The sequence below is a fragment of the Ruditapes philippinarum genome, unplaced genomic scaffold (genome assembly GCF_026571515.1).
Source record: "Ruditapes philippinarum isolate M1 unplaced genomic scaffold, ASM2657151v2 ctg24_1_1_1_1, whole genome shotgun sequence".
Classification (NCBI taxonomy): domain Eukaryota; kingdom Metazoa; phylum Mollusca; class Bivalvia; order Venerida; family Veneridae; genus Ruditapes; species Ruditapes philippinarum.
In genome coordinates this window covers 224944-251984 of record NW_026853760.1, presented here as the reverse complement: position 1 = coordinate 251984, position 27041 = coordinate 224944, and the positions used below count along the sequence as shown (strand labels likewise).

At 31.3% G+C, this 27041-nt stretch overlaps 2 protein-coding genes across 3 annotated transcripts; one reads left to right on the top strand and one right to left on the bottom strand.

Annotated features, from left to right (window-relative positions):
• Nucleotides 1–217: 217 nt before the first annotated feature.
• Nucleotides 218–10320, bottom strand: LOC132737773 (kinetochore protein Spc25-like). 2 transcript variants are annotated; one of them, XM_060725117.1, is made up of 7 exons: nucleotides 9558–9587; nucleotides 8568–8730; nucleotides 7030–7095; nucleotides 2934–3080; nucleotides 2253–2354; nucleotides 1520–1621; nucleotides 218–496 (listed from the first exon to the last, which is right to left on the bottom strand). In XM_060725117.1, the coding sequence occupies exons 1-7, from the start codon at nucleotides 9570–9572 to the stop codon at nucleotides 369–371; spliced, it is 723 nt and encodes a 240-aa protein (XP_060581100.1). In that variant the 5' UTR covers nucleotides 9573–9587; the 3' UTR covers nucleotides 218–368. The 2 variants fall into 2 exon arrangements, with proteins under 2 accessions (XP_060581100.1, XP_060581102.1); XM_060725119.1 differs by lacking the exon at nucleotides 9558–9587 and adding an exon at nucleotides 10181–10320 and having other exon boundaries at nucleotides 221–496.
• Nucleotides 10321–10323: 3 nt separating this feature from the next.
• On the top strand, nucleotides 10324–18042 carry LOC132737774 (ras-related protein Rab-18A-like). Its single transcript, XM_060725120.1, has 7 exons — nucleotides 10324–10489; nucleotides 11777–11832; nucleotides 12365–12426; nucleotides 14668–14740; nucleotides 16410–16528; nucleotides 17400–17525; nucleotides 17877–18042. The coding sequence occupies exons 1-7, from the start codon at nucleotides 10419–10421 to the stop codon at nucleotides 17985–17987; spliced, it is 618 nt and encodes a 205-aa protein (XP_060581103.1). The 5' UTR covers nucleotides 10324–10418; the 3' UTR covers nucleotides 17988–18042.
• The last annotated feature ends 8999 nt before the right edge of the window (nucleotides 18043–27041 follow it).

Here is a 27041-nt window from a genome sequence, read left to right as displayed (position 1 = left end):
AAATAAATTGCATCTCACTAGTGAAACCCAGTGTTTTATTTCTTTGAATGCAAATCAAAGAAGGACACATGTAATTATTATTTGACAGTGATGATATACAGCGCAAATACTACATTAATTTTATTTTATATACAGTGTAATTCTCAATTAAATTTTTCCAATTTATTTTTTCAAAATATAACAGCCAGCTTTTCTACCTTACATCATTTGAAGCGAATAAAATTTGACCAATCCATCAATCCTATAAATTTATGATTTTTTTCCTTCATTGAACCTTGATTAAAAAAAATGTTCATAACAAGTTCATATCCACTAACAAGAGAAATACAGAATATACATAGATAAATAACAAGATAATAACATCACATTCAGCTAATTTTTACTGTAGCTTTAAATTTGCTTCTCATTTCCAACATAAAACGTCTCAAATTATTTGTTTTGTTCAACTCTGTTACCAGTTCTTCAACCCCATCAACTGATGGTTCAACATCACTTACTGGAAAATAATGATATACAAAATTGTTAAACATTTTTATCCTGTTATTTAATGATTTAAGACCATTGATACCCTAATCTGCTGAAATTTTTAAAAGAACAATTCTAGAGTCCTTTTTGGGGCCCTTCTTAGGTCAAAACAATTATTCCTGCTTAGATCCAGGAAGTACACTCAAAGGTGGTTCAAATAGGTTCAAAGCTTTCATAACAATTGAACTTATAATATTATAAAGGATATTAAAGTTGGCTCAATACAAATTTTTTAAATCATATTTTGCAAGCCTCTGGCAAGCATAATGTTGTTTTATTTAACAAATTCAATAAATTTAGTGTTTAACTAATCTATTTATCACATATCCAAATAAGAATAGATACAGACAAGAAATAGTCATTTTTTTTATTAATGCACCTACAGCATAATGCTTATAATTTTTATAAGTGTACCTTTATGCTATGTTTTATACACAATAATTTGTGTATTAAGAATAAATAATACTTTAAGTATGAGTAACTAAATGCATCTTTTCAGACAACATTTTTCTGTGTGCAAAAGTCAGCAGTTACAGTCTTTCAGTTATATACTAGAAACATGTTAATCAAAGCAGTGTTTTACTCTAACTTTTGTGAGCTGGCAGGAAATTTAGAAACTGTTAATTTATTTTAAGCATGTGAATACAACAAAAACAACATTTTTTTTATATCAGCAACAAAAGAACATTTGATGTCCTTCACTTTTAAGTTACCACTGAAATCACTGTTACAAATGTTCTTGGATTCTGTACCAATACTTTTCGTATTGTTTACATTTTGTAACTGCCAAACATTGCCACATGTATCATTAGCAACAGCAGGGGTTAATAAATGATATCAAACATGTAACAAATGTATTGTGAAACAAATTGACACTACTAAGAATTTAAAAAATACATTTGTAGACCAACTCAAGAGACTTAGTTCATGATATCTGTAAACCACACAAGACCTGTCTTACATGATGATTTGAAGATGTCAAAGTTATACATACCAACATATTTCCTACTAGGACCTTGAATTTGAAGGAAGAAATAAAAAGCCATCAGTGGATCTTTTTCATCAATATGAGTGAAAATAACTTGAATTCTACCACCTGAAGATAAAATCATAGATATATAAGTACCTACTGACAGACTAAGCACTACACACCTTACTCCAAATACTAGCATGTACACATCAAAGAGACATTTCCACTCAGGCAAACATTTTACCATTGAAGTTCAATATGACACATATGATATTAGGTTATTTGTGCATTTGGTCAACTTTAAAGCCTCTGGCAGATGACTTTTGAGTCTTTTAAGAATCATTATCTGCACATGTAATATAAATCTTGACAACCTTTAATTTATTTACATTAAAAAGTTTTCTATTTAATTTCTTTTGTTAGTTTTAGGAAACAAAAAACAACTGTTGGTATAAACTTTAAAGCTTTTACTGATGGAGGAAGACAACAGAATGATGGCCTTACATGCATTACTTCAAACACAGACAGATACCTGGGTAAAAATATTGACTCCATGCAAGCTTAATATCTTTCAGCAGTGAATCTACAGAATCCTGGTGAGATTCAAATCCAACAGCAACAACAGACAAACCTTTAATAGTCTGACAGTGTATTAAACCATATGGTCATAGACAGCCTATCTAAATTATATAAATTCTGAAAATAATACAAATGTGATGTGAAGATAGTATTTTCACAATGATGTGACTTAACCTACCATGTGTTTTCTTGAAGGACAATCCCAACATACTGCTGAATACATCACTTGCTTTATTCAGGTAATTTAACTCTTGTTTAGCTTGTGTTGGAGCATCTATGTCTGTAAAATCATCAACTTTTCATTATGATGTGTTCAAAATACAGCATCATCCCTACTTTTCATTTAACTTTAAGATGATGTGCAAAAAAGTGATACAGAACTAGTATATACAAGTAGAAACATTTAGTTTTAAATTTTGGTCTTGTGCTTTGAAATGGTTAAATATTATGCTCATTTTCCTATATTCATGTGCAATCAATATTTGATCAATATTTAGCCTAACACTCTTTTCCCTATATTTAAATGAGATTAATTTTCAGCCTAACAATCTGATCCTGCATAATGTATATTCAGATATTCATTTTACAGCCCAACCCACACCCCCCCTCCCCCTCCTATAGCAGGGGCCATTCACGGGTGTTTACCTAGGACTTTGTGCAGTTCTTTTTATTTTTATTATATTTCTTTTCTTTTTTCATATAAATCTAATGATGTAATGGTAAATTGCAATAAAATATGGATCTTAGTCACTGTATGTTTTTTTTTTTTTTTTTTTTTTTTTTAATTTTCAGTTGCCATTGGTGATAGTACCAAATGTAAACTGTATTAAATGTATATAAGATTATAATGGTGAGTTACCTTTCTTGATCTGCTCAATATCTGTTATCACTGACCTATTTTCTGCCTCATATTTAGCTTTTGTAGTATGCAGCTCTTGTGATATTGTGTAGAGCTTCTCAAGTTCTGTCTTCAAACTCTCCAACTGGGCACATTTCTCTTCCAATTCTGACAATAACAGATACCATTCTAGTTATATCTATAGAAAAATTCTCTTTTTTAACTTCCTGTTATTATATGATGATGGACAGTATTCCTAGATGTTATAGTTGTACATGTACTAAGCGGACAGTATTCCTTGATGTTATAGTTGTACATGTACTAAGCGGACAGTATTCCTAGATGTTATAGTTGTACATGTACTAAGCGGACAGTATTCCTATGTGTTATAGTTGTACATGTACTAAGCGGACAGTATTCCTAGATGTTATAGTTGTACATGTACTAAGCGGACAGTATTCCTAGATGTTATAGTTGTACATGTACTAAGCGGACAGTATTCCTAGATGTTATAGTTGTACATGTACTAAGCGGACAGTATTCCTAGATGTTATAGTTGTACATGTACTAAGCGGACAGTATTCCTAGATGTTATTGTTGAGCATGTACTAAGCTGACAGTATTCCTAGATGTTATAGTTGTACATGTACTAAGCGGACAGTATTCCTAGATGTTATAGTTGTACATGTACTAAGCGGACAGTATTCCTAGATGTTATAGTTGTACATGTACTAAGCGGACAGTATTCCTAGATGTTATAGTTGTACATGTACTAAGCGGACAGTATTCCTAGATGTTATAGTTGTACATGTACTAAGCGGACAGTATTCCTAGATGTTATAGTTGTACATGTACTAAGCGGACAGTATTCCTAGATATTATAGTTGTACATGTACTAAGCGGACAATATTCCTAGATGTTATTGTTGTACATGTACTAAGCGGACAGTATTCCTAGTAGGGATGGCAACGAATACAAAAATCAATACTCGAGTACTCGGTCATTTTTCCGATCGAGTACTCGGTTACTCGGATGATTTCCAGTGATCTTCAAAGTTTATCTCACAGTATCAACACCGTCCGCATGCTACTTTCGTTTTCTATTTAAATTCATAGAATTCGTAACTATAAATAGAATTGCACGGGAGACAAATTAATTAAAATTAATTCAACAACATTATATTTTACAACGTTTTAATTAATGCAATATCAAGTTTAAACATGTATCACAGTTCATATATATTTTTTCGTCTTGAAATAATATAGACTGATCGGCGGCAAGAAAAGTTTAAAAGGGGTCTAACATTCATAATAGCAATCGGCCCTTTGTTGTTTTCAAAACTGTTACTTCCGCTACAAACTGTTACACAATTAAAGGTAATTGAATATCATAAAAGCTGGATGACATAAGCGACACAGGTGCGCGTGTCAAACTGTTGATCGCCTCGTTAAATTTATGATATACTTTTCGCACCTCTGCAAGGATGTTTTGATTGCATTGAACAGGTATTATGAAGATATCTGCACATTTCCCAATTTCTGAACTAATTGGACACACCAATCTTTCTAAATCGTTAAAAATATAAATAATATAATTTCCGAGTAATCGAATATCAATTTTGTTAACCGATATTCGGACGTTCGATCGAGTACTCGGTTAACCGGTTACTCGTTGCCATCCCTAATTCCTAGATATTATAGTTGTACATGTACTAAGCGGACAGTATTCCTAGATGTTATAGTTGTACATGTACTAAGCGGACAGTATTCCTAGATGTTATAGTTGTACATGTACTAAGCGGACAGTATTCCTAGATATTATTGTTGTACATGTACTAAGCGGACAGTATTCCTAGATGTTATTGTTGTACATGTACTAAGCGGACAGTATTCCTAGATGTTATAGTTGTACATGTACTAAGCGGACAGTATTCCTAGATATTATTGTTGTACATGTACTAAGCGGACAGTATTCCTAGATGTTATAGTTGTACATGTACTAAGCGGACAGTATTCCTAGATATTATTGTTGTACATGTACTAAGCGGACAGTATTCCTAGATGTTATAGTTGTACATGTACTAAGCGGACAGTATTCCTAGATATTATTGTTGTACATGTACTAAGCGGACAGTATTCCTAGATGTTATAGTTGTACATGTACTAAGCGGACAGTATTCCTAGATGTTATTGTTGTACATGTACTAAGCGGACAGTATTCCTAGATGTTATAGTTGTACATGTACTAAGCGGACAGTATTCCTAGATATTATTGTTGTACATGTACTAAGCGGACAGTATTCCTAGATGTTATAGTTGTACATGTACTAACCTATTCATTATTTTCTAGTGTCAGACATATTGTTTTTAATAAAATCATATTGGAAAAACTCACAGGTGTGGAGTCCTCCAACTAAAGATGACAGATGGAGAATAAAACTAGTAGCATGATTATTTCATTTGGGCAACACCATGAAGACATTGACAAAACACTTTTTATTCAGATGATTCATTCTGCTTCCTAAACAAAGTATCCAGTAGAAGTGATACTGATAAATGAAGAAACCTGGTTTTGACACAAATAAGTCGAGAACCAAATATCTCCCAATATAAAAAATGGCTGCAAAATGATTATACTAACTTAAATAATAATAATTATTGATAATTATATATGCACTATTGCTCTACAGTTAAAAACAATACAAAGGTCACAAAATTGCACTTATTTATCAAGATTCCATAGATAGTGATAGGGAAAAATATATCTATTATATAAGGAGACAACTTTTAAAACAAGCAATTATCATAGTATTGCAAGCAATCCATAAGTCCCCACCGGTTAGAACCCCATCAACATTCTGAAGGGCCATTGGCCATTCACTAATGTTTCAATTTTTCTCTATTTTAAGTAAATTTGTTGGAAAAGTTCTTTAAAAGTGATCACAGGAAACAGTTTTTATGAACAGACAGACGGACTGAAGGACACTCTAAAGTTAATATTTGAAACATCCCTGTTACCAAAATATAACATTTTAAAAGCAAAAATTCTTAAAGAGGAGATAACTCTTGAATTAAAGATGCAATTTCATAAAAATTTTCAGCTCTTTTTGACTAATCACAAACATTGTTATATTTGCCATGTTTTAAGCCTATTTGTTGCCAAGGCAACTGATATTTTATCAAAATAGGAAGAACGGATAAGACATGCATAATCTCAAGACTGCTATCTACCCATATGTCAAGTTTCATAAAAATATTTCCAGTACTTTTTGAGTTATAACTGGATTCAGTTTATGTGTAAAATTTGCCATATTTTCAGTCTATGTGTTGCCATAGCAACCAGAATTTTCAACATAGGAAGAAAAGAAAAAGACATGCATAATCTCAAAACTGCCATCTACCCATACGTCAAGTTTCATAAAAATATTTCCAGTACTTTTTGCGTTATCACTGGATCCAGTTTATGTGTAAAATTTGCCATATTTTCAGCCTATTTGTTGCCATAGCAACCAGAATTTTCAACATAGGAAGAAAAGAAAAAGACGTGCATAATCTCCATACTGCCATCTATCCATATACCAAGTTTCATAAAAATATTTTCAGTACTTTTCAAGTTATCGCAAGATCCAGTTTATGTGTAAAATTTGCCATATTTTCAGCCTATTTGTTGCCATAGCAACCAGAATTTTCAACATAGGAAGAAAAGAAAAAGACGTGCATAATCTCCATACTGCCATCTATCCATATACCAAGTTTCATAAAAATATTTTCAGTACTTTTCAAGTAATCGTGGGATCCAGTTTTGTGGACGGACGGACTGACAGACGGACGGACGGACGTTCTCACAGGACAGTAATTATGTGGCTACTCTATTGTTCTCTCTATTGTTCTTTTAGCCACGCAAAAGAAAAATAGCCACATAAAAGCATTACGGAATGAATGACATCAAAGAGAACCTATTGTCCCTCTAGCCACATAATTACTCTCCTGTGAGTGCGGACGGACGGAAGGAGGGTAAACCTAAAGTCCCCTCCGGTAAACCGGTAGGGGACTAATAAACCAATACCATTGGTTGATAACTCCTAAGAATCAGTATTTTCTAAAAACAAAAAACTTACTTTTATCAGTTATAATATTCTCTTTTAGTTTGCTGGACATGATGTGCTCATATTTCTCCTTTTGATCTGAAATAATAAAAATATCAATACCAAAACAAAACTGTGTTGACAACCTTTCTCAACATACAAAAGTGAAGTTGATTGGATATATTCATCTCTACTAATGAAGAGAACTACAAAATAGAAGAATCAAAACTAGACAAACAATATTGGTAATAATTAAATTAATAGTATCAATTAATTTTGGAAATGGTCTCATGCCATGTACAGCTTAATTTAATGTCACTTGTCCATGCATAAATCTTCCAGTTTACATGTCTTTAATCAGAAGTGGAAAGAAACAAGAGGGCCATGATGGCCCTGAAATTGCTCACCTGTATATAGGCCCCTGGGCCATGGAAATTTTAAACCAGGGGCTTTTATTTGAACATATTTGGTAGACACCCACTAGAAGATTTTTCATGATAAATATCTAAGCTCTAGCTCTTTGGGATTTTTATGAGATGTTTTAAAGTTTTTAATACATACATATAGGGAAAAACAATGCCCCCCTTGGAGGGGCCAATTTTAACCCCATGTTTTTTATTTGAAAAAACTTGGTAGACACTCACTAGAAGATATTTCATGCTTAGTATCTAAACTCTAGCTCTTTGGGTTTTTTATAAGAAGATTTTTTAAGTGTTTACTATACACATTATGACATATAAGGGGCGGGGCCAATTTTAACCCAAGGGCCCTTATTTGAACAAACTTGGTAGACATCCATTAGAAGATGTTTCATGCTAAATATCTTAGCTCTTTGGGGATTTTAAAAGAAGATTTTTTAAGTTTTTACTATATACATAGAGGGAAAAACAATGACCCCCTGGGGCAAGCCAATTTTTACCCAAGGGCTTTTATTTGAACAAACTTGGTAGACCCCAACAAGAAGATGTTTCATGCTTAATATCTAAGCTCTAGCAATTTTGTTTTTTTAAAAGAGGACTTTTTAAAGTTTTTACTATATATACAAATAAGGAAAATCAATGACCCCCTGGGTCTGGGCAAATTTTTACCCCAGGGCTTTTATTTTAACAAACTTGGTAGACACCCACTAGAGGATGTTTCATGCCTAATATCTAAGCTCTAGCTATTTGGGTTTTTTAAAACAAGATTTCAGGGCATTTATTTGAACAAACTAGGTGGACACTGACTAGATGATGTTTCATGAAAAATATTTAAGCTCTAGCTTTTTCGGTTTTCTAAAAGAAGATATTTTATGTTTTTTCTTTCGGTTGCCATGGCAACCAGAGTTCTGCTTGGAATTAAATTCTTTGAACAATTTTTAAAGTTGACTACCAAAGGAACATTCCTGCGAAGTTTGGATGAAACTGGCTTAGCAGTTTATGAGGAGATGTTGTTTAAAGTAAATGTTTACGGATGGACACCGGACCGACGCTGGACAAAAAGCGATCACAAAAGCTCAACATGTCACTTTGTGACAGGTGAGCTAAATATAACCATTTACTGATTTACCATTGATTTATAACAGAAATTACCATTCAGGTCTTTAAGCACTTGTTCATGTTTGATACTTTGATTGGCAGCAAGTTGTTTGATTTCCTCCTTCATCCAAAAGTCTGTTTTATCTTGAGCCTGTTTCAATCTGACTTGTAACGTTTGTAGCTCATCATCTAGATCTGCAGCACCTGCCATCACTATCTGCAATTAGTTCATACACATGTTGAATTTAAACATAATATTAATTCAGCACAATGTTGTAGGCAAATTTCTAAACCACATTTAACTTTTTCATAACATCACAACCGATTGACAAAAATATGATTCACACTTTCAAAATTTTGTTCTATACTTGTGATTTAATTAAGAAATAATATATCCCCAACCGAGTGACTTTGCACTGCCAATTCTAAGATGCGAGAAATTATATCACGGTTATAGCTACGCATCCAAACAACAGTGATTTTATTCAGAAATTATTTCCTAAATAGGGGAAATTCGGGTTGTGTTATTAGAATATCATATAACGCAAGCAACTACCAACATGTGTCTGATAAAAACAAATTTTCATAAATATTCTAAGTTAAAATGGGGAATGACCAGTGACTTTTTTCCAAATTTCAGAACAATCTGTGGCTTTCTGAGAGGGGAAATATAGCGCAATAAATGAGAAAAAGGGGAACATCGGAAATCAAATTCCAAAAACTGAGAATGGAATTTACCCACACATTTTATAAAATTTTCTGTTTCTGAATCAATTAAATTTAACATCCATTTTACATAGCAATGGCTATCTATAGGGACAGCTTTCTGTCTTCTAGCTGATGCAAGTTACATGCTGTAAGTCATGGTTCTGGTGAAAAAGTGTGTGGGGCATTTAAGGGGAAAATATTAGCATTTATAGGGGAAAATATACCTATTTTGGGCTAGGGGAAACAGCCTTTATTCGGCTGTAAAATATAGGAATAAAATCACTGATAACTCATAAAACATTGATAACAGGATAATTCCCCTTGTCCTAGTCTTACTTTGTTCCTTGTCATTCTGCAAATTTCATGTTGATAACTTTGATAATTTGGAAATCATCCCATCATTTAGTATTAGATCTACCAATATTTTATAAATGTGACCCATGCCGAGTTTGTGTAGGGCTAAAATGAGTATGGGCAAATTACATATGATAATGAGGGTCAAACCAAAGATATTCTACTGTTCATTTACATTTGTGGAGCTCACTCCAATTAAGCATGAACAGTCCAACCCAATTATAGACAGTTAGGCTAAATCATAAAATCAATATTCAATTCCGTCAAACTAGTGTTGAAAAAGACTCAAAAATATGTTGAGAATTCTCTTTTTACCATTCTAAATCAAATTTTTAGTTGGAAGTCGGATTAATCCCGATTGTATGTCCAATAGTTACATGAATAATTTGTATAAATAATATGTTTTTATATATTGATCAGTCGAATTTGACATAGCCGAACACCATAACAGAAGATAATTAGTACATCATTAGCTTTTTTTACCCTGCGTCCAATATATTTGACATACACGAAAAGTATCTATAAATTCTAATACACCTTAAAAATCGCTGTACTTAATTGAAAATCTTAATAACATAAAAAGTCAGTTTTATATAGATTCTTACTAATTTTGTTTTTCAAAACAACCGCTCTTTGCAAAAACACACACCTTCCTGTAGTCGTCTCTTATACGGAAACTAACGGAAAGATACGAGTTCAATCATTAGTTGACCAATCAAAAGTCTCGTAGATGGGGAATACCATTGTGACGTCATTGTTGTATTCTCCATTTCCAGTCTGGAATGACAACAATACAACTTTTACGCAGCTGATAAAATAAACATATTCTGAGTTGTGGAAAGGATGGGAGACCCTGATGTGCTGACAACTTTAAAGATACTGATCATTGGAGAGAGTGGAGTTGGAAAATCCAGGTAAAGAATGGACCATTTTTGGACAATATCATGCCAGAAAAAGAAAGTAGGCCAAATTTTGGATTTTGGCAGATCTATCACAATCAGATAATGGTTCTAAATTAATGAATGATAAATCTGAGTATGAATACTGTAATGTAGAATCTTGTCTTAACTTATATGCAAACATGAAGTTTAGCGGACTCAAGAAGATAAATATTATTTAGCACACAAGTTTGCTTATGACAAATCAGCTTTAAGTTATATTTACTCTAACTCTATATTATCGGCGCAACTCTATTATCGACGTACACTCAGTATTTTGTCATGTGTCGTCATGTATACATAGAAATTAAAAAAAAATTGACCTCATTCAATAAAAAATGTAATGATTAGTTGAATTTGTACTGCTTTACACAGAATATGGATTATTAAACTCATCAATGAAATTGAATGCAGACATATAGGAAAAGTTAAGTACGCCGATAATACGGAGTCCCATGCTAACAACATAGCTACTATAAATATGAAGTAAAGTAATTGAAATGCCCTATTTGATTTTAGAAAATACTGCTAGAAAATGTAGAAAGGAATTGATCACGTATTTAAAATGAAACAAACAAAAAATCCCTACATTGGTAAAATTGTGGCTCAGCTTATTGAATAGCCCAACAAATTGTGCCCTTTAGGGCTTTTTATTATATAGACGATGCTCGCCCTAAAGACAGACATCTATGAAATATCAGATTATAAAATCAGTCTGTCTTGCAGTCGAATATTGAGACTACTTGTAAAAGCTACCTAGTCAAAAAAATTGACGTGCCAAAGCTTTATTCTGAGAGCAGAATCTCGCTTATAGCATGTCAGACTCCTAAGTCAGGGTAATGGTTTCTAATATCACAAGTGTTGATATTCTCTTGGTATGATTTAGATAAGTGGTTATGATACCTGTAAAGTGACTTAAAGCACATGTCTAAATTCCCAAAATGAGGTTTGACATTAATGAGAGGGGGATGTAATTCGCTTTGTCCAATAAAAAGGTCCTGAACTACTTTTGTTTGCTTTGTTCAATATTATATGGATCTTCACCTATGTCTTGTTAAAAATGTGATGTCGTGTAAATGTTTAACAATGATAAAAAACAACATATAGATTGTTGTAGGCCATTAACAGCAAATAGGTTACTACATACATGTACCAAGAATACCATTTAGATTTTTCTCAGCTAAATTGCTTACACCAGCAAAGTCTGGGTATTTAAATATATGGATTAATATATTTAAACAAATATGCTATGATGTTTTTCAGTCTGTTATTGAGATTTACAGATGATACATTTGACCCTGAACAATCTGCCACAATTGGTAAGATAATATTTATTTTGATTATATATCTTAGGTGTAGATTTTAAAAGCAACTTTATTTTTCTTCTCATTCTTATCCTGTTTTTGATGCCAGCAGATCATATTATTTTAATATTATATACCCTTTAGTGACTAAATTGATCGTTGGTGTCAGATGACTTCTCATCACTAAAATCAATAAATTTCATGTATGAAAATACCTGATATTCAGCTGGTTGTAGATAGGTTTTAGAAAAAGCTAGTGTTTCAATTTAGGTATTAGCCTGAAATAGTTCTTGGAGAGGCATCTTGGTCTTTAGATACCTAGTATGTTGCACTGTGACTACAACAATTATGATGTGAGTCTAAACTGGCTACCAACATGGGATGATATTATTATGAATAAAAAATCTTAACAACATAAATGCAATAAAATGTATATAATTATCAAGGTTATGCACAGTTATTGCAATTTTTAAATACACACCAATGTAAGACTTGTTTCTTTAATATTTGAGATGTAAAACTTTAATTACCTGTTTCTTTTATTTAGGTGTTGATTTTAAAGTGAAGAATTTGACAGTAGATGGAAACAAAACTAAGCTTGCAATATGGGTGAGTTTGATATTTCTCTGTCCCCAACAACTCAACTCTTTTATTTCATAGTTAAAGGCCTCCGGCCCAAAATATATATCAAACAATATAGCAGCATTTGTAACAGGTTATGTCAATATAGTATCAGTATTTATGACATTGTCTATTAACTTCAATATAATAGCAGCATTTAATGATTTATGACATTGTCTATTAACTTCAATATAATAGCAGTATTTATGACATTGTCTATTAACTTCAATATAATATCTGTATTTATGATATTGTCTATTAACTTCAATATAGTAGCAGTATTTATGATATTGTCTATTAACTTCAATATAATATCTGTATTTATGATATTGTCTATTAACTTCAATATAATAGCAGTATTTATGACATTGTCTACTAACTTCAATATAATAGCAGTATTTATGACATTGTCTACTAACTTCAATATAATAGCAGTATTTATGACATTGTCTATTAACTTCAATATAATAGCAGCATTTATGACATTGTCTATTAACTTCAATATAATAGCAATATATTATATGACATTGCCTACTAACTTCAATATAATAGCAGTATTTATGACATTGTCTACTAACTTCAATATAATAGCAGTATTTATGACATTGTCTACTAACTTCAATATAATAGCAGTATTTATGACATTGTCTACTAACTTCAATATAATAGCAGTATTTATGACATTGTCTACTAACTTCAATATAATAGCAGTATTTATGACATTGTCTATTAACTTCAATATAATAGCAGTATTTATGACATTGTCTACTAACTTCAATATAATAGCAGTATTTATGACATTGTCTACTAACTTCAATATAATAGCAGTATTTATGACATTGTCTATTAACTTCAATATAATAGCAGCATTTATGACATTGTCTATTAACTTCAATATAATAGCAATATATTATATGACATTGCCTACTAACTTCAATATAATAGCAGCATTTATGACATTGTCTAATAACTTCAATATAATAGCAGTATTTATGACATTGTCTAATAACTTCAATATAATAGCAGTATTTATGACATTGCCTACTAACTTCAATATAATAGCAGTAATTATGACATTGTCTATTAACTTCAATATAATAGCAATATATTATATGACATTGCCTACTAACTTCAATATAATAGCAGCATTTATGACATTGTCTATTAACTTCAATATAATAGCAATATATTATATGACATTGCCTACTAACTTCAATATAATAGCAGTATTTATGACATTGTCTACTAACTTCAATATAATAGCAGTATTTATGACATTGTCTACTGACGCCAATATAATAGCAGTATTTATGACAAATGTATACACAATAGCAGATGATAGGTTGTCCAAATTGCCCACCATATTTCTGTCTTTCTGCCTACAAATTATGTGATCACATGGTTTATGAATAAATAATCAACAACATGTAGATAAAATATGTCACATTATTTTCTCTATTGAATTGATGTGTCTATTATCATAACCTATATTATTTTCCTTCATATAAGTTTGAAATTTTGTTCAGAAAATTCAGACTTGTATAAAATAGATTTTTGGTATTTTACGTATATTTTACCAAGCTTGTGAAAAAGTACCAGTTCCTTCCACTGTTTCTAAACTATTCACAAACTTTTGAATGCAAAATCTTTACTTACAAACTACTTTTTGTATGGGTACATGGTGTTATGTTTTACCAGATAAATGTGACATAATAATGAATAATAATATATGTAATAATAAAGTCTTTTATTTTAAGAAGCTACACAGTTGCAACAAAGGCAATCTACCATGTGAGCCTCATAAAATTTACATATTTACAATCATGTTGTTTAGAATCTAATGGTTATCATATATATAAAACACTATTGCAGAAAGTTAATGCAAAATATATAGACTGTCAAAATGTTTTTGATTTAAGACAAAAAGTGCACAGACTATATTAAAGGAAATAAGTATCAAGAATTGCTCTCCCAATAGATCTAACCATCAATAATCTAAATTTTATCATTGATAATTGTTCTTTAAATGATATACATTGAACATTGTGTAATGAATATTTGGATAAAATATTATTAATGTTTTTTTTTTCAGTTAACTAATTGCTAGCAAATGCTATTAAGTTTAATTTGCTTTAAAGTTAAATTATCTTCTATAAGTTGTTAATACATACAATTTAATGGGGAATAAAATATGTACATATATTTTATGTTATGTTTTAACATGTGCAGGATACTGCCGGACAAGAGAGGTTTCGTACATTGACACCAAGTTACTACAGAGGTGCCCAGGGTGTTATCTTAGGTATGACTATAGTTGTCTTATACATCTGTACATTAGGTATAAATATAGTTGTCCTATACATCTGTACATTAGGTATAACTAAAGTTGTCTTATACAGCTGTACATTAGGAATAACTATAGTTATCTTATACATCTGTACATTAGGTATAAATATAGTTGTCTTATATATCTGTACATTAGGTATAACTATAGTTGTCTAATACATCTGTACATTAGGTATAACTATAGTTGTCTTATACATCTGTACATTAGGTATAACTATAGTTGTCTTATACATCTGTACATTAGGTATAACTATAGTTGTCTTATACATCTGTACATTAGGTATAACTGTAGTTGTCTTATACATCTGTACATTAGGTATAACTATAGTTGTCTTATACATCTGTACATTAGGTATAACTATAGTTGTCTAATGCGTCTGTACATTAGGTATAACTAAAGTTGTCTTATACGTCTGTACATTAGGTATAACTATAGTTGTCTAATGCGTCTGTACATTAGGTATAACTAAAGTTGTCTTATACGTCTGTACATTAGGTATAACTATAGTTGTCTTATACGTCTGTACATTAGGTATAACTATAGTTGTTTATACATCTGTACATTAGGTATAACTATAGTTGTCTAATGCGTCTGTACATTAGGTATAACTAAAGTTGTCTTATACGTCTGTACATTAGGTATAACTATAGTTGTCTAATGCGTCTGTACATTAGGTATAACTAAAGTTGTCTTATACGTCTGTACATTAGGTATAACTATAGTTGTCTTATACGTCTGTACATTAGGTATAACTATAGTTGTCTTATACATCTGTACATTAGGTACAACTATAGTTGTCTAATGCGTCTGTACATTAGGTATAACTAAAGTTGTCTTATACGTCTGTACATTAGGTATAACTAAAGTTGTCTTATACGTCTGTACATTAGGATAACTATAGTTGTCTAATACGTCTGTACATTAGGTATAACTATAGTTGTCTTATACATCTGTACATTAGGTATAACTTTAGTTGTCTTATACATCTGTACATTAGGTAATTAGGTTCAATGAAAGACAGAACTGTTGTGCATTCCAAAGGTCACAATTTAGAGGTGGCTTATGGTTAAGGTATCTGCCAGTTCACCCACAGATTTATGATTAAAGCCTGTCTGAGCTCACATGCATGTTTCTTGATACAACTCCATTTAGTTCCAGAGAAAAGACTTAAGTGAATTGAATAAGCTAAAAACTTTCTTAAGTTAATAACTTGAATAAAATGTAGCATTCTGTGTTTCACATTACATCATGTACAAAACATGTATTGGAAAATGCTTTATTTAGCATGAGTCTGTGAGGTAAGAAATATTATATGTCTGACTAACAGAGTTAAAGCATCTCTTGTTACATGTTACTTGTTACATGTTTTAACATGCTTATACATTGAGGGTGCATTAATTATTGATGTTTACATGCATTAACATACATACTCTTAAAAGAACCAAAAAAGTAGTATAAAAGACCATGAGGGGAAAAGTTTAATCTCTATGAAGAGAAAAAACAGAAATAATTTAAAGAAAAAATGCCAAGAATGTTTTGTGTCAAGCAAAAATATAAAAATTGGTAAGAAAACTAGTCTTGAAAATATAAAATTATAAGAATGTTTACTTATTTTATTTGACAGTGTATGATGTATGCAGCAAAAGTTCTTTCAACAAATTAGAGGCCTGGTTAAATGAGCTGGAAACCTTCTCAACCAAACACGATCTCATCAAAATGTTAGTGGGCAATAAAATTGACCAGGTAACTATTAACAGTAAACTATTGTACATTTATTCTTAGTTTGAAATATTCATTTATTGCTTTTCAATCAGATTTCAGTCACTCCTTACATAGTAAAACTATAACTTTTTGGCATTCTTCAGTGAAAAGGATTTTCCGAATTTAAAAAGTGATTTTGTGAAGATATGATTTAAATTCACCTTAAGTTTAAAAATCATAATGAATCAAATGCTCTAAAGAACAAATACTTCATTGATGTATATGAGCCTCAAATTTATTCAGTTACATTGTATCAAGTGTGGTAAATAAACAATTAAACATTAAAGGGAAGCTATAGTGTGTTAAATGACTAAATGATGAGTGATCCACTGTGTCTGGTCACTTGCATGTTTCCTAATTGACAACATTGTTTGTAATACAATGTATGATATATTATCTTGGTTATGATTAGTTTCAAATAACCGCCTCCGTGGTCGAGGGGTTAGAGTCGATGACTTCTAATCCAGTTACCTCTCTGGTGTGGGTTCGATCCCCGGGAGATGTTTTGGTAGTTTAGCGCGGAGGAAGGTAGTCCAGTACTGGTGTAACTCTCCAGGAACGATGGTTAGGAAACTACCCGCCTATATGACTGAAATACTGTTGGGAAAAGGCGTAAAATGAAACAAACAAACAAACAAGTTTTAAATAATTAAAGTGGCAAGAACTTTTTTCACAATATTGAATAAAGTTTGAATAATATATGTTAGAAATGACAGGCATAAAATATTTTGTTTAAAAAAAGCATTTAATAGTTTCTTTGAATATTTGTTGTCAAATCATAGGTTGAAAGAGGTATGCATGACATTTTGAGGTAGATCGGTATCACATTTTTCTGTCTGTCTTGTTTATTTAGCCAAAACGTGAAGTTAGTAAAGAAGATGGTTTAAAGTTTGCCAGAAAACACCAAATGTTGTTCATAGAAGCCAGTGCTAAAACAAAAGAAGGAGTACAATGTGCCTTTGAAGAATTGGTTGAAAAGGTAAATTACATTTTACTTATATAAAAACTTAAACTGTGCTTTTATTTGGCTTACAAAATCCATACTTTAACACAGTATGAAAGTATGTTTTGACAAAGTGTTCTGTAAATTTATAACATAGCATTATTATCTCTCTGAATGACAAAATTTAAAGAAAAAAATACAAGTGTAAAATTGATTTGAAACAGGCATATGCGTCAAATTCAGTCAAGCTTATCATTTTTGAATATATAAGGAGAACTTTTGTTTCTTATCTGTCTAATATTTTTGTTGTAACTTAAGAAGCAAAAAAATTATGTGAATTTGTATGGCAGCAAAGGAATAGCAAAATAATTTTATTCTATTTCACAGATTATACAAACTCCTGGTCTCTGGGAAACAGACACTAGACAGGGCTTTAACTTGGCAGGGAACCAGGGAGAGGCAGGTGCTGGGGCATGTGGGGGATATTGTGTCATATGATATGTCACATGCTTATAAATGGACCAATCATCATTAAGAATAATATAAAATAAAACAATAGATGTGGATATATTTTAGCAGAATTTGCTTACATTGTGTAAAAAGAAAGAATTTGGTGTTTTAAAGAAATTTGGAATAGTGGTTTTAAACTTATCATGGCATGAAGTGGTTATGTTTAGAGTGTGTTAAAAAAGCAAAAACAATTCTGATACATTTGAAATGCAATATTTGTTGAAACTATGGTAGATTATGTATATATTAGGTAAAAGATACAGTACAGTATACAATTTTAAAAATGATTGGAATTAACTGGAAAATATAATGATGAAAGAAGGGTAGTCTTACCATCAGGTATTTGCTATTGGAACAAATCTTTACCTACATTAATATGATTTTATTTCTTCTTATAATCAGCGATGGTGTATTAACATTTTTTCAGTTGATAGGAAGCAAAAACCTTTTCATTAAACATTTTGACCAAAAGTTCAGCAAAAATCTATAAATAGATATTTATTACTACATTTAGAATTATTTTGAAATTTGCTTGCATACAAAGATATATATTAAACTTGTACATAATGTTATAACAGCTAGCAACATAATTGAAATCGTATTTAGTGGACCAAAGCATGCACCCAAAAAATGCTGCACATTTTAAAATTGTAAGAATAGCGAAGAATAATGATAATATAGCACAATGTAATAATGATTTATAAAGAAAAATTATTTCATTGCATTGATATTACACTCACAGTAATATGGCACACTGGTGTAAGACAATTATTTTCTTGATTAATGGACTAATGGAATAAATTGGTTTGTTAGTACCAAAACTATAACGGCATCGGTCTTGATATATCTTAGATATATCTTATATAGTTGAATGTATATGATAAGCTCTGTCTCATCATGTTTGAAAAGTACTACTGTTGAGCTAGTCTTGACGTCATGGTTTTTATGTCATACAGTTTCATGATGTCATACATGACATCATGATGGTTTGACAACTATTGTTCCTTAAGATCATGATTAAGTGAAGGGTAACCTAAACCCTAGACACACTAGATAATCTTAAATGGATTTGTCTATCCCTCAAGCTGGACAAAACCAGTCATCGTTTGTAAGCGAAAAATTCAAAATAAATGCTGACAGACTTATGTGCTGGCTGTTAATTGTCTGCACTAGTGGCATGAATGAAGGTTTATGAGAGATTAGTAAGTAAGTAAGTAAGTAAGTAGCGACTTTATTTAATGAGGCTAGCACATTTGGTTTCCCGATCTTCCATGTGGGTCTCAAGCTGAACTATTGTAAACAGAGGAGGAAAGTGAAATACATGTATGTAAGACTATGATAGAATTTCTGGATGTAAAATAGCGAAATATAAGAGAAACTCTTGCTATAAGATGATTACTATTAGTGCTCGAGTGATTGTAATGTTTAGAAGAGACCGGTGATGGTTTGGGGCAGTGTAATTTCCTTTTATGTCAAAAGGAGTTATCACAGTCTGGCACCAATCCCTAGGTGCACACATTTATTATAATGACCTATCTGTACTTAAGATTGGGTGTAAATACCTATACCATACCATGCATTCTCATATTACCAATATGTTTTATGCTTTACAGGAATGATATTTCTGTGGAGATTTTAATCTGTGAAGGTGTAATTGTTGTACATAATTTTTATTTTATCACAAAGTTTTACTTTTTAAATGTATTCACAAAGTTTTACTTTTTAAATGTATGGGTAGGAAAAGAGAGATATAGTTCTTTTTGTAAATTATTTTTATTATATTGGAATAGATTCTATAGTTTGGAAACAGTTATGTTAAGTGCATATAGTTATAAAAGTAGTGCTTTGTTGATCATAGCCATGTAGCATTTCCATGATATATGTGACATCAGTTTAACTCTCTGATAATGAATGTTTAAATTAAAATCATCTACAACATGTACATGTAAACATCTGATCAGTTTTAAGATCTATTTTTGGTTTAAACATGATACATAGAATTGACGCTTTTTGTTGATCAACATGTAAACATGATAAACTCAAGAAAAAATGTTCCCAAAATATTTTTATTTTTTAAATAATAATTTGTTAATTTATTTATCTAAGTGGCATTGGTATTTTTATTTATTTGATTTTCAAAAGATGTTGAGTTAGAATGTTGAAGAATGCATAACTCTTACGAGCAAATGATGTTTCAATATCCAATGTTATTGTAGTTTTAAGCTCATACAAATAAGTTGAATTGTGCATTATCAGATTTTATTATTGTATTTGAATAAATTCAAGAGGAGCAGTGGTAAAGTTGTCTGTCTCTCCGCCAGTGACTGTGGGTTCAAGTCTTACGAACTTCACAACCATGGCTCTTCAAATGACATCAGTACTGGTTATTAGTTCCAGGCAAAAAAATTTCCCCTTTGTTTAAATTTACATAAAGAAAAAATCTTCTTTTTTAAAATGTAAAATAAAAAACCCTAACCCCCCCTTTTAACCCAAAAGACATCAGCCTTTGCCCCAAAATAAACCCGGCTCTATATCTGCTGGTCCCCTAAATTTTTTGCCCTTTGAAATTAAAAATCCCTTTATTTTTAAAATGGACGGGGTCCCTTTCAAAAGAAAGGGAAAATCTATACAAAAATACAGTGGTTGAGGGTTAAATTTCCCAAAACCCTTTTTAATTTTAATTAAAAAAATTGCTATATTTTAATTTTAAAAATGTAAACACGTACCCAGATGTAGCAGACTTCCTTAAGGAGTATATTTTAACTTGCCCTTGAAACAAATTTGTTTATGTTTCATATTTATCGATAGTTTGTTTGTTTTCTATTTTACTTTTAGCTTGTAGTGTTCAGGGTTTGTTTTATTTAACTAAAACCATATTTTAGGTGCTGTATTTTCTCCAATATCTCTGTTACATAAAAAGTTTCTAAACAACTTTATGTTGTATTGGAAAGTTTTGAATTTGTTAAGAATGTTATAGTCAGTGGAAATAACCTCACATGTTTTGAAGCAAAATTTAGTTATATGATGTCATGGTAAAGAAGCTTTTCTCTGAGAGAAAAAATCTTTCTCTTTGAATTGTGTTCTGTATTCATTCAAAGTATATACTAGTAAATTTTGCATTGGTATTATTTTGTTTTTGACTTGTTTTTCACTTTTATGTATGAAAATTTAATAGTTGTAATAAATTGATTAAGTTTCTATATTAAGTTATTGTCATGTTCAAGTATATACAAATGTACATGTACAAGTATGTAATTTTGACTCAAGTTGTTGGACACATTGTTTTTTAGCTACCCATTTTTTGGTTTGGAAATTTGGGTTTTTTAGGGGTTTAACAAAAATAGAAAAAAGGAAAAACAAAACCCTTTTTGCTAAATGTCAAGATTATTTGTAAACAGAAAAATTCCCTTTTTTCTCAAGTAAAAACCACAAACCACGGGATTAAAAATTTGGTGCTTCCCTGTAAAGGGGAATTTGGGCGGGACATTTAAAAGGAAAAATACATGAAAAAAATATTTAGGGATTTTACAAAAAGGATGTTTTTTCATATAGATTACTTAATTTTTTTAAAGAATATTTTAAGGTTTTTTTTTAATTTATAAAAAAAACCTGGGGAAATTTTTGTTTGAAAAGTTTTTTAAAAAGGGTTACTTTTGATCTACTTTTAGGGGGGTTTTAAAACGTAGGTCTGTAATAAATGACAAGAAATGCATTTTCATCACATGATAAAATTATTGTCAGATATTGCTTGGAAAATACAGCAAATCAATGTTTCTCAGGCTAATTTTTTATTACACATGTATAAAGAAATACTCAATGGTACATTACTATCAACAATGAAAACAAAAGCGATGTTATTTGATGAAATTGTTAAGAATTTGCTTCTATATTTCTTAAATTATGCAATGTAGTATATATATGTATATATTGTAAATGTCGATATTAAAAGTCACTGTTAATACTTAACTAGTCACGTAAAATAAAGAATAAAATTTCAAATATTAAAGCTTCATAAGTTAAATTTGAATATCACAGATTAAGCACTTAATAAAAAAACTGGGCGTACAATTGCATTATCCTTCTCTAGTTATCTATGACTTTTTACCGGGTTCTGAAAGTTTTTTGAAACATATGAAAATAGGGCTTTCAATAACAGGAAGACACTTTTTGTTTCTTTATATAATTTCTGCCCTATCAGCTCTTGGCCGATACTATTTAAATTTAAAAGTGCTTTCATTTTTGCCATTTAATTTAATAAATAAATAAAAGTTTCAACTAGAAATTAAACCATTACAATTTTTTATCATCTAGAATAAGCTCTACATTTCTTGTACTTTGGGGAGGGGGTTGGTTGAGGGACGGTTATTTATGTAATATTTACATAAAAGTACTGAAAGAAATTTGTCAGTTGTCATATTTTAGTGTGGAATCATGATATGTTAATTATTGGTCTAAAGTCACATTGACAATATGAAAATTTTGTGTGTTTTGGCCTTAAATTCATAGTTTATCACATCTGTCAAAAAAGTTCTAGGAGTAAGGAATGACTTTACTTGATGAGCAAAGAAAAAAGAATGATATTGGTTTTCTCAAATACATACAACTGAACAGCATCAGTTTTCTCACATTTACACAGATTTCATTTTAACCTTCTGGAACTTGAATACTAGTATAAAGCCAGGCCAGCCTGCATATTCCTGCAGTCTGACCATACTGTTTGCAGCTCAATTTTTAGCTTGTCTGTTTCCCATTATATGATCCCTGCTGCACCGTAATCATCAGGCAAAAGCTAAAATGTAGCCCAATTTTTCAAACATTTTAAAAGTTATCAATATAAACACTTGATTATGGTTAAAATTTAAGATGTAAGGCTAGTCATGCATGCTGTACAGAAAGATTTTTTTTTTGTCACTGAAATGTTAATGGCTAGCTTTTAAAGGGAAAAATTATGTAACTGTGTGTAACATAAGAGCGTAGCAGTGTTGTGTTTATAATATCAAGTGTATATTTTAAAGCTTTCAAATTAAATAATTTGTTAATCGATAGTGTTTGTTTTATATTCTTTACAGATTTAGCTGATACTTAACAGTATTCATGTTAGAGTCACAGCATAACCAAGTGGTTGATACGTTAGACTAAGGATTGCTGGCCACTTGGGGTTCAAACCCAGTCAGCAAACCATAATTTCCATGAACAAGAAACTAGACTCATTGCTTAGAACTGGTTGGTTCCAGGAACAGATTAAAGTGTGTTTGAATAAGCTTATAGCTTCCAACACATGTAGTCAAACTAAAAGATATTAGCATACGCTTACACTCCAGCACAATTCAGTTTAAACCCTTACTTTGCTAAACATCTTAAACGGAACAATCTGGACAAAACCATTCATTATAATTATCAGGGAACCTTTTAACATATGTAGTGTCACAGTAGTGATTGAATTGAATAGCGAGAAGTGCAGATTTTTTATGATCAGACAGCATGGATATGTTGGTCTACACTAGTCCCCTTGGTAGATTTATCTTTGTACTGGTCACCTGAGGAGATTTATCTTGGTCACCTGGGTAGATTTATTTTGGTCACCTGGGTAGATTTATTTTGGTCACCTGGGTAGATTTATTTTGGTCACCTGGGTAGATGCAGACTTGAGGTTAATACATTCACTTGTCAGGTTAATACATTCGATTTTTCTTGTCTGATCCGACTTCAGATTTCGATACAAGTTAATACTGCTCTCTTTGGATAATATATCTATACCTGCACACTTATGTTGCAAGGAATTGAGGGCTGAAATCTTGTTGCTATAGCTCTTCAGCCGTCAGGTTTTTTTTGTAAGGGGTGGAGAAGATTCACTAAGGGATAGTTCACATAGTTATAAGAGAAAATTAAATGCTGCACATAAAAATGTAAAACTTCGGATATATTGCCCATTTGATTTTTCATACTGTATTTATTATTGTCCAGAGCATAAATTGAAAAATTACTGAAGGTACATCAGCTTCACAAATGGATAGGTACACTGTACACTTTTTGAGTTAGCTGTTGTAATTAATTTTTCATACTTAATTTTTGTCTAGACTGTTTCGTCAAGACAAAATCATGTATCACAGAAAATCTCATAATATCCGTATGACAAGGTAATGGCACTATTTGTTGACCCACCATTAAAGCATTGTAACATGATATCTTGGCCAGGACAAAACTGTTGTGGTTCTCAAAACTGCAAAAACCTGTTCTGTACATCATTAAAACCAATTTAGAAAATTTCATTTATAAAAAAAACTGATAATGGAGTGTATCTAAATGGAAGTTGGAGAAGTCAATTCATGAACAAGTTTGGGGCTTATTAAACAAGAGCTGTCCGTAAGACAACGCGCTGTATTTTATTGCTTGCCAATAAAAAAAGTTTTTGCAGTAAAAGGCAATACAAGAATCTCTGTATTTTTAAAGTGAACAATGGCCATGAGCATTAAGATATTTGTGAAGAATTTATTTTATTATGACATAATTTATGGTAAAGTGAACAAGTGGATAGGAATGAATTTTTTTAGATTTTTTAAGTTTTTTAGTGCTTGCCTATAATACAAAACATTGACAGTTAAGGGCCATAATTCAAATAAAATCTTTGACAGAATTACCTTCTCCTGGACATGTTTGGGAATCATGATTGTAAACAAGTATTCCAACTTTCAAATTAATATCTCAAAACAGTTCAGTCAAAAAGTGGACTGGTACTAAAAACTTAACCAAGATTCTAAGTCGATAAAAGGCCTTAATTTTTTAAAACAAATCCTTGACAGAGTTACCTTCTCTTGCGTACAGATGGGGGGTAATGATGTGAAATAGCATTAAAAGTTTCAAAGCAATATCTCAAAGGGTTAAGGCAATAAGTGGATTTTACCCATATTCAATGTATTTTCTAAGTCAAAAAGGGGCATAATTCTGTCAAAAACCTTGACAGAGTTATGTCCTCTTGTCTGTTGATGAAGGTCGTGATGGTAAACAAGTATGGTCAGTTTCAAAGCAATACCTCCAATGGTTTTGAAATAAATGAGGTGGTACAAAAAACTTAACCAAGCTCAATACACTTTCTAAGTCAAAAAAGGGCCATAATTCTGTCAAAAACCTTGACAGAGTTATGTACTCTTGTCTGTAGATGGAGGTTATGATGGTGAACAAGTATGGTAAGTTTCAAAGCCATACTTGTAATACTTCTGAAATAAAGTGGGGTGGTACGAAAAACTTAACCAAGGTGTGACGCCAACGCCGACGCCGGGGCGAGTAGGATAGCTCCCCTTTTCATAGAAAAGTCGAGCTAAAAAATGTTTGTAGCATAGCAAGAATGTTGTACTATAATGATAACATGTATATGCCAGAGAACTTTCAAAATTGTTAACTCTTCACTTCAACAAATTTGAGGCTACATAAGTATTAAGCCTTGCCTTAGATGTTATCAGAACCAGGCAAACGGTGGGTTTTCTCAGCTGATACAATCACAGTACACATATGGTTTAACCAGAGGCATTGTCCATTTCCCAAATCACCTCTTTATTTAGAAAGAGACTTTTAAAAATGTTGCTTTATTTTCAGAGAAAGATTTATTTACATTCTAGCCCTAACTCCTGTGTTTTGAGCCAATTCACAGTATTTGTAGCTTTCAAAATTTAAATTTGAAAAGGTTAATGGTATGTATGACAAGAAAAAATGCCAATCAAGTTATAAAATATATAATATTATAACCTCTAATCAATGCAATAAAGCATGATATTGAATTTCAAGTACTAATCTTCTAAAGTTTTTATATAAGAGATTATTGCACCAATTGCTGTTATACAACATTTTATACCTTACATAAGTGCAGCTAGACTTGTTATCTAACCAAGGTACCCTTAGGCATTCTTTATTTAACACATTTACATTGGTAACTAGGGGGTATATGTGGTAATATTGCTCAACAAAAGATCTTGAAACACACAATGTCCATTATGACAGCTGGTCAATAATTTATGGTGTTATTATATACCAGTAGGTATTGGTCAAAACCAGAAAAATGATGATCAACATATATTGTTTTTTTTTAAAGATTTTTTTCTTCTGCTTACTTTACTTCATAACATTAAATTTTTTTTCTTTTACAAGTTAATAATCAGAATATAATTGTAGTAAGACTACATGTATGTGCAGTTGATGAATGGTGGAGGGCATAATTATGTAAACAAATTTCTTCTTTGAGTAAACTTTCTACATAAATGCTATTTTTTAAGTGTCATAATGCAGGCATCTATATTTACCGTAGACTTAAATTGTAACGCCATCAGAATGAACGATTTCAAGACAAATACATCAACACAATGGATGATTATTTGTATCAAAATATTGTATTGAGCTAAACAAGGGTTCTGCTTCATTGCCAACGAAAAAAAAATTGGAATAGGTCAAAGTAAATTAAAGCGGCTTTCATTCATGGACCTTTCCGGTTTTTCGTAGCGGAACATTTATCTACACCTTTTCAATTCATTTCTAGGTCAACTGCTCACAAACAGTAACACAACCATGTGTTTTTTTGTGCAAACCAGGTCAGCCAGTGACTATGTATTATCTCAGTGTAGCAATTGGATAACAAGTAAGCCAATTTACATAAAACTGTAAACACTGGAATGGTCCATTCGACTTCAACTCCAATCCCGACATAAATATCATTACGTAAGCTTTACAACATTCTAGCTTGGTTCTTGGCCAAGGAGTACATCTGACACAGAAAGTAATTTAAAAAGAAGAGCACCGCATGCAGTGTTAACGCTTGTCTGTTAAGGGCAAAAAACATTTTTCATAAAATATATAGAGGATATTTGTTTAGTTCAGTGTAAGATCGGAATACATTTCACCGAGTGAGCACCAAAAGGAAAATTTCACGAGTGGCGCAGCTAAACAAATTTTCTTTTTATTATATGCAAAGAAACGTTTTAAAAAGACATATAACCTAATACTGAATGAAAAGCGCGCCAAATAATAATACAACGTGACGTCATTTACGACGTCACA

Excerpts from the sequence above, each read along its gene's own strand:
- LOC132737773 (XM_060725117.1), bottom strand. Across the intron at positions 3,081-7,029 it reads GAATATTATAACTGATAAAA|AATTGGAAGAGAAATGTGCC; the intron begins GTAAGTTTTTTG and ends TGTTATTGTCAG. Across the intron at positions 1,622-2,252 it reads GTCCTTCAAGAAAACACATG|GTGGTAGAATTCAAGTTATT; the intron begins GTAGGTTAAGTC and ends TTTTATCTTCAG.
- LOC132737774 (XM_060725120.1), top strand. The coding sequence starts at position 10,419 with ATGGGAGACCCTGATGTGCTGACAACTTTAAAGATACTGATCATTGGA. Across the intron at positions 10,490-11,776 it reads AGTGGAGTTGGAAAATCCAG|TCTGTTATTGAGATTTACAG; the intron begins GTAAAGAATGGA and ends GATGTTTTTCAG. Across the intron at positions 17,526-17,876 it reads TTGAAGAATTGGTTGAAAAG|ATTATACAAACTCCTGGTCT; the intron begins GTAAATTACATT and ends TCTATTTCACAG.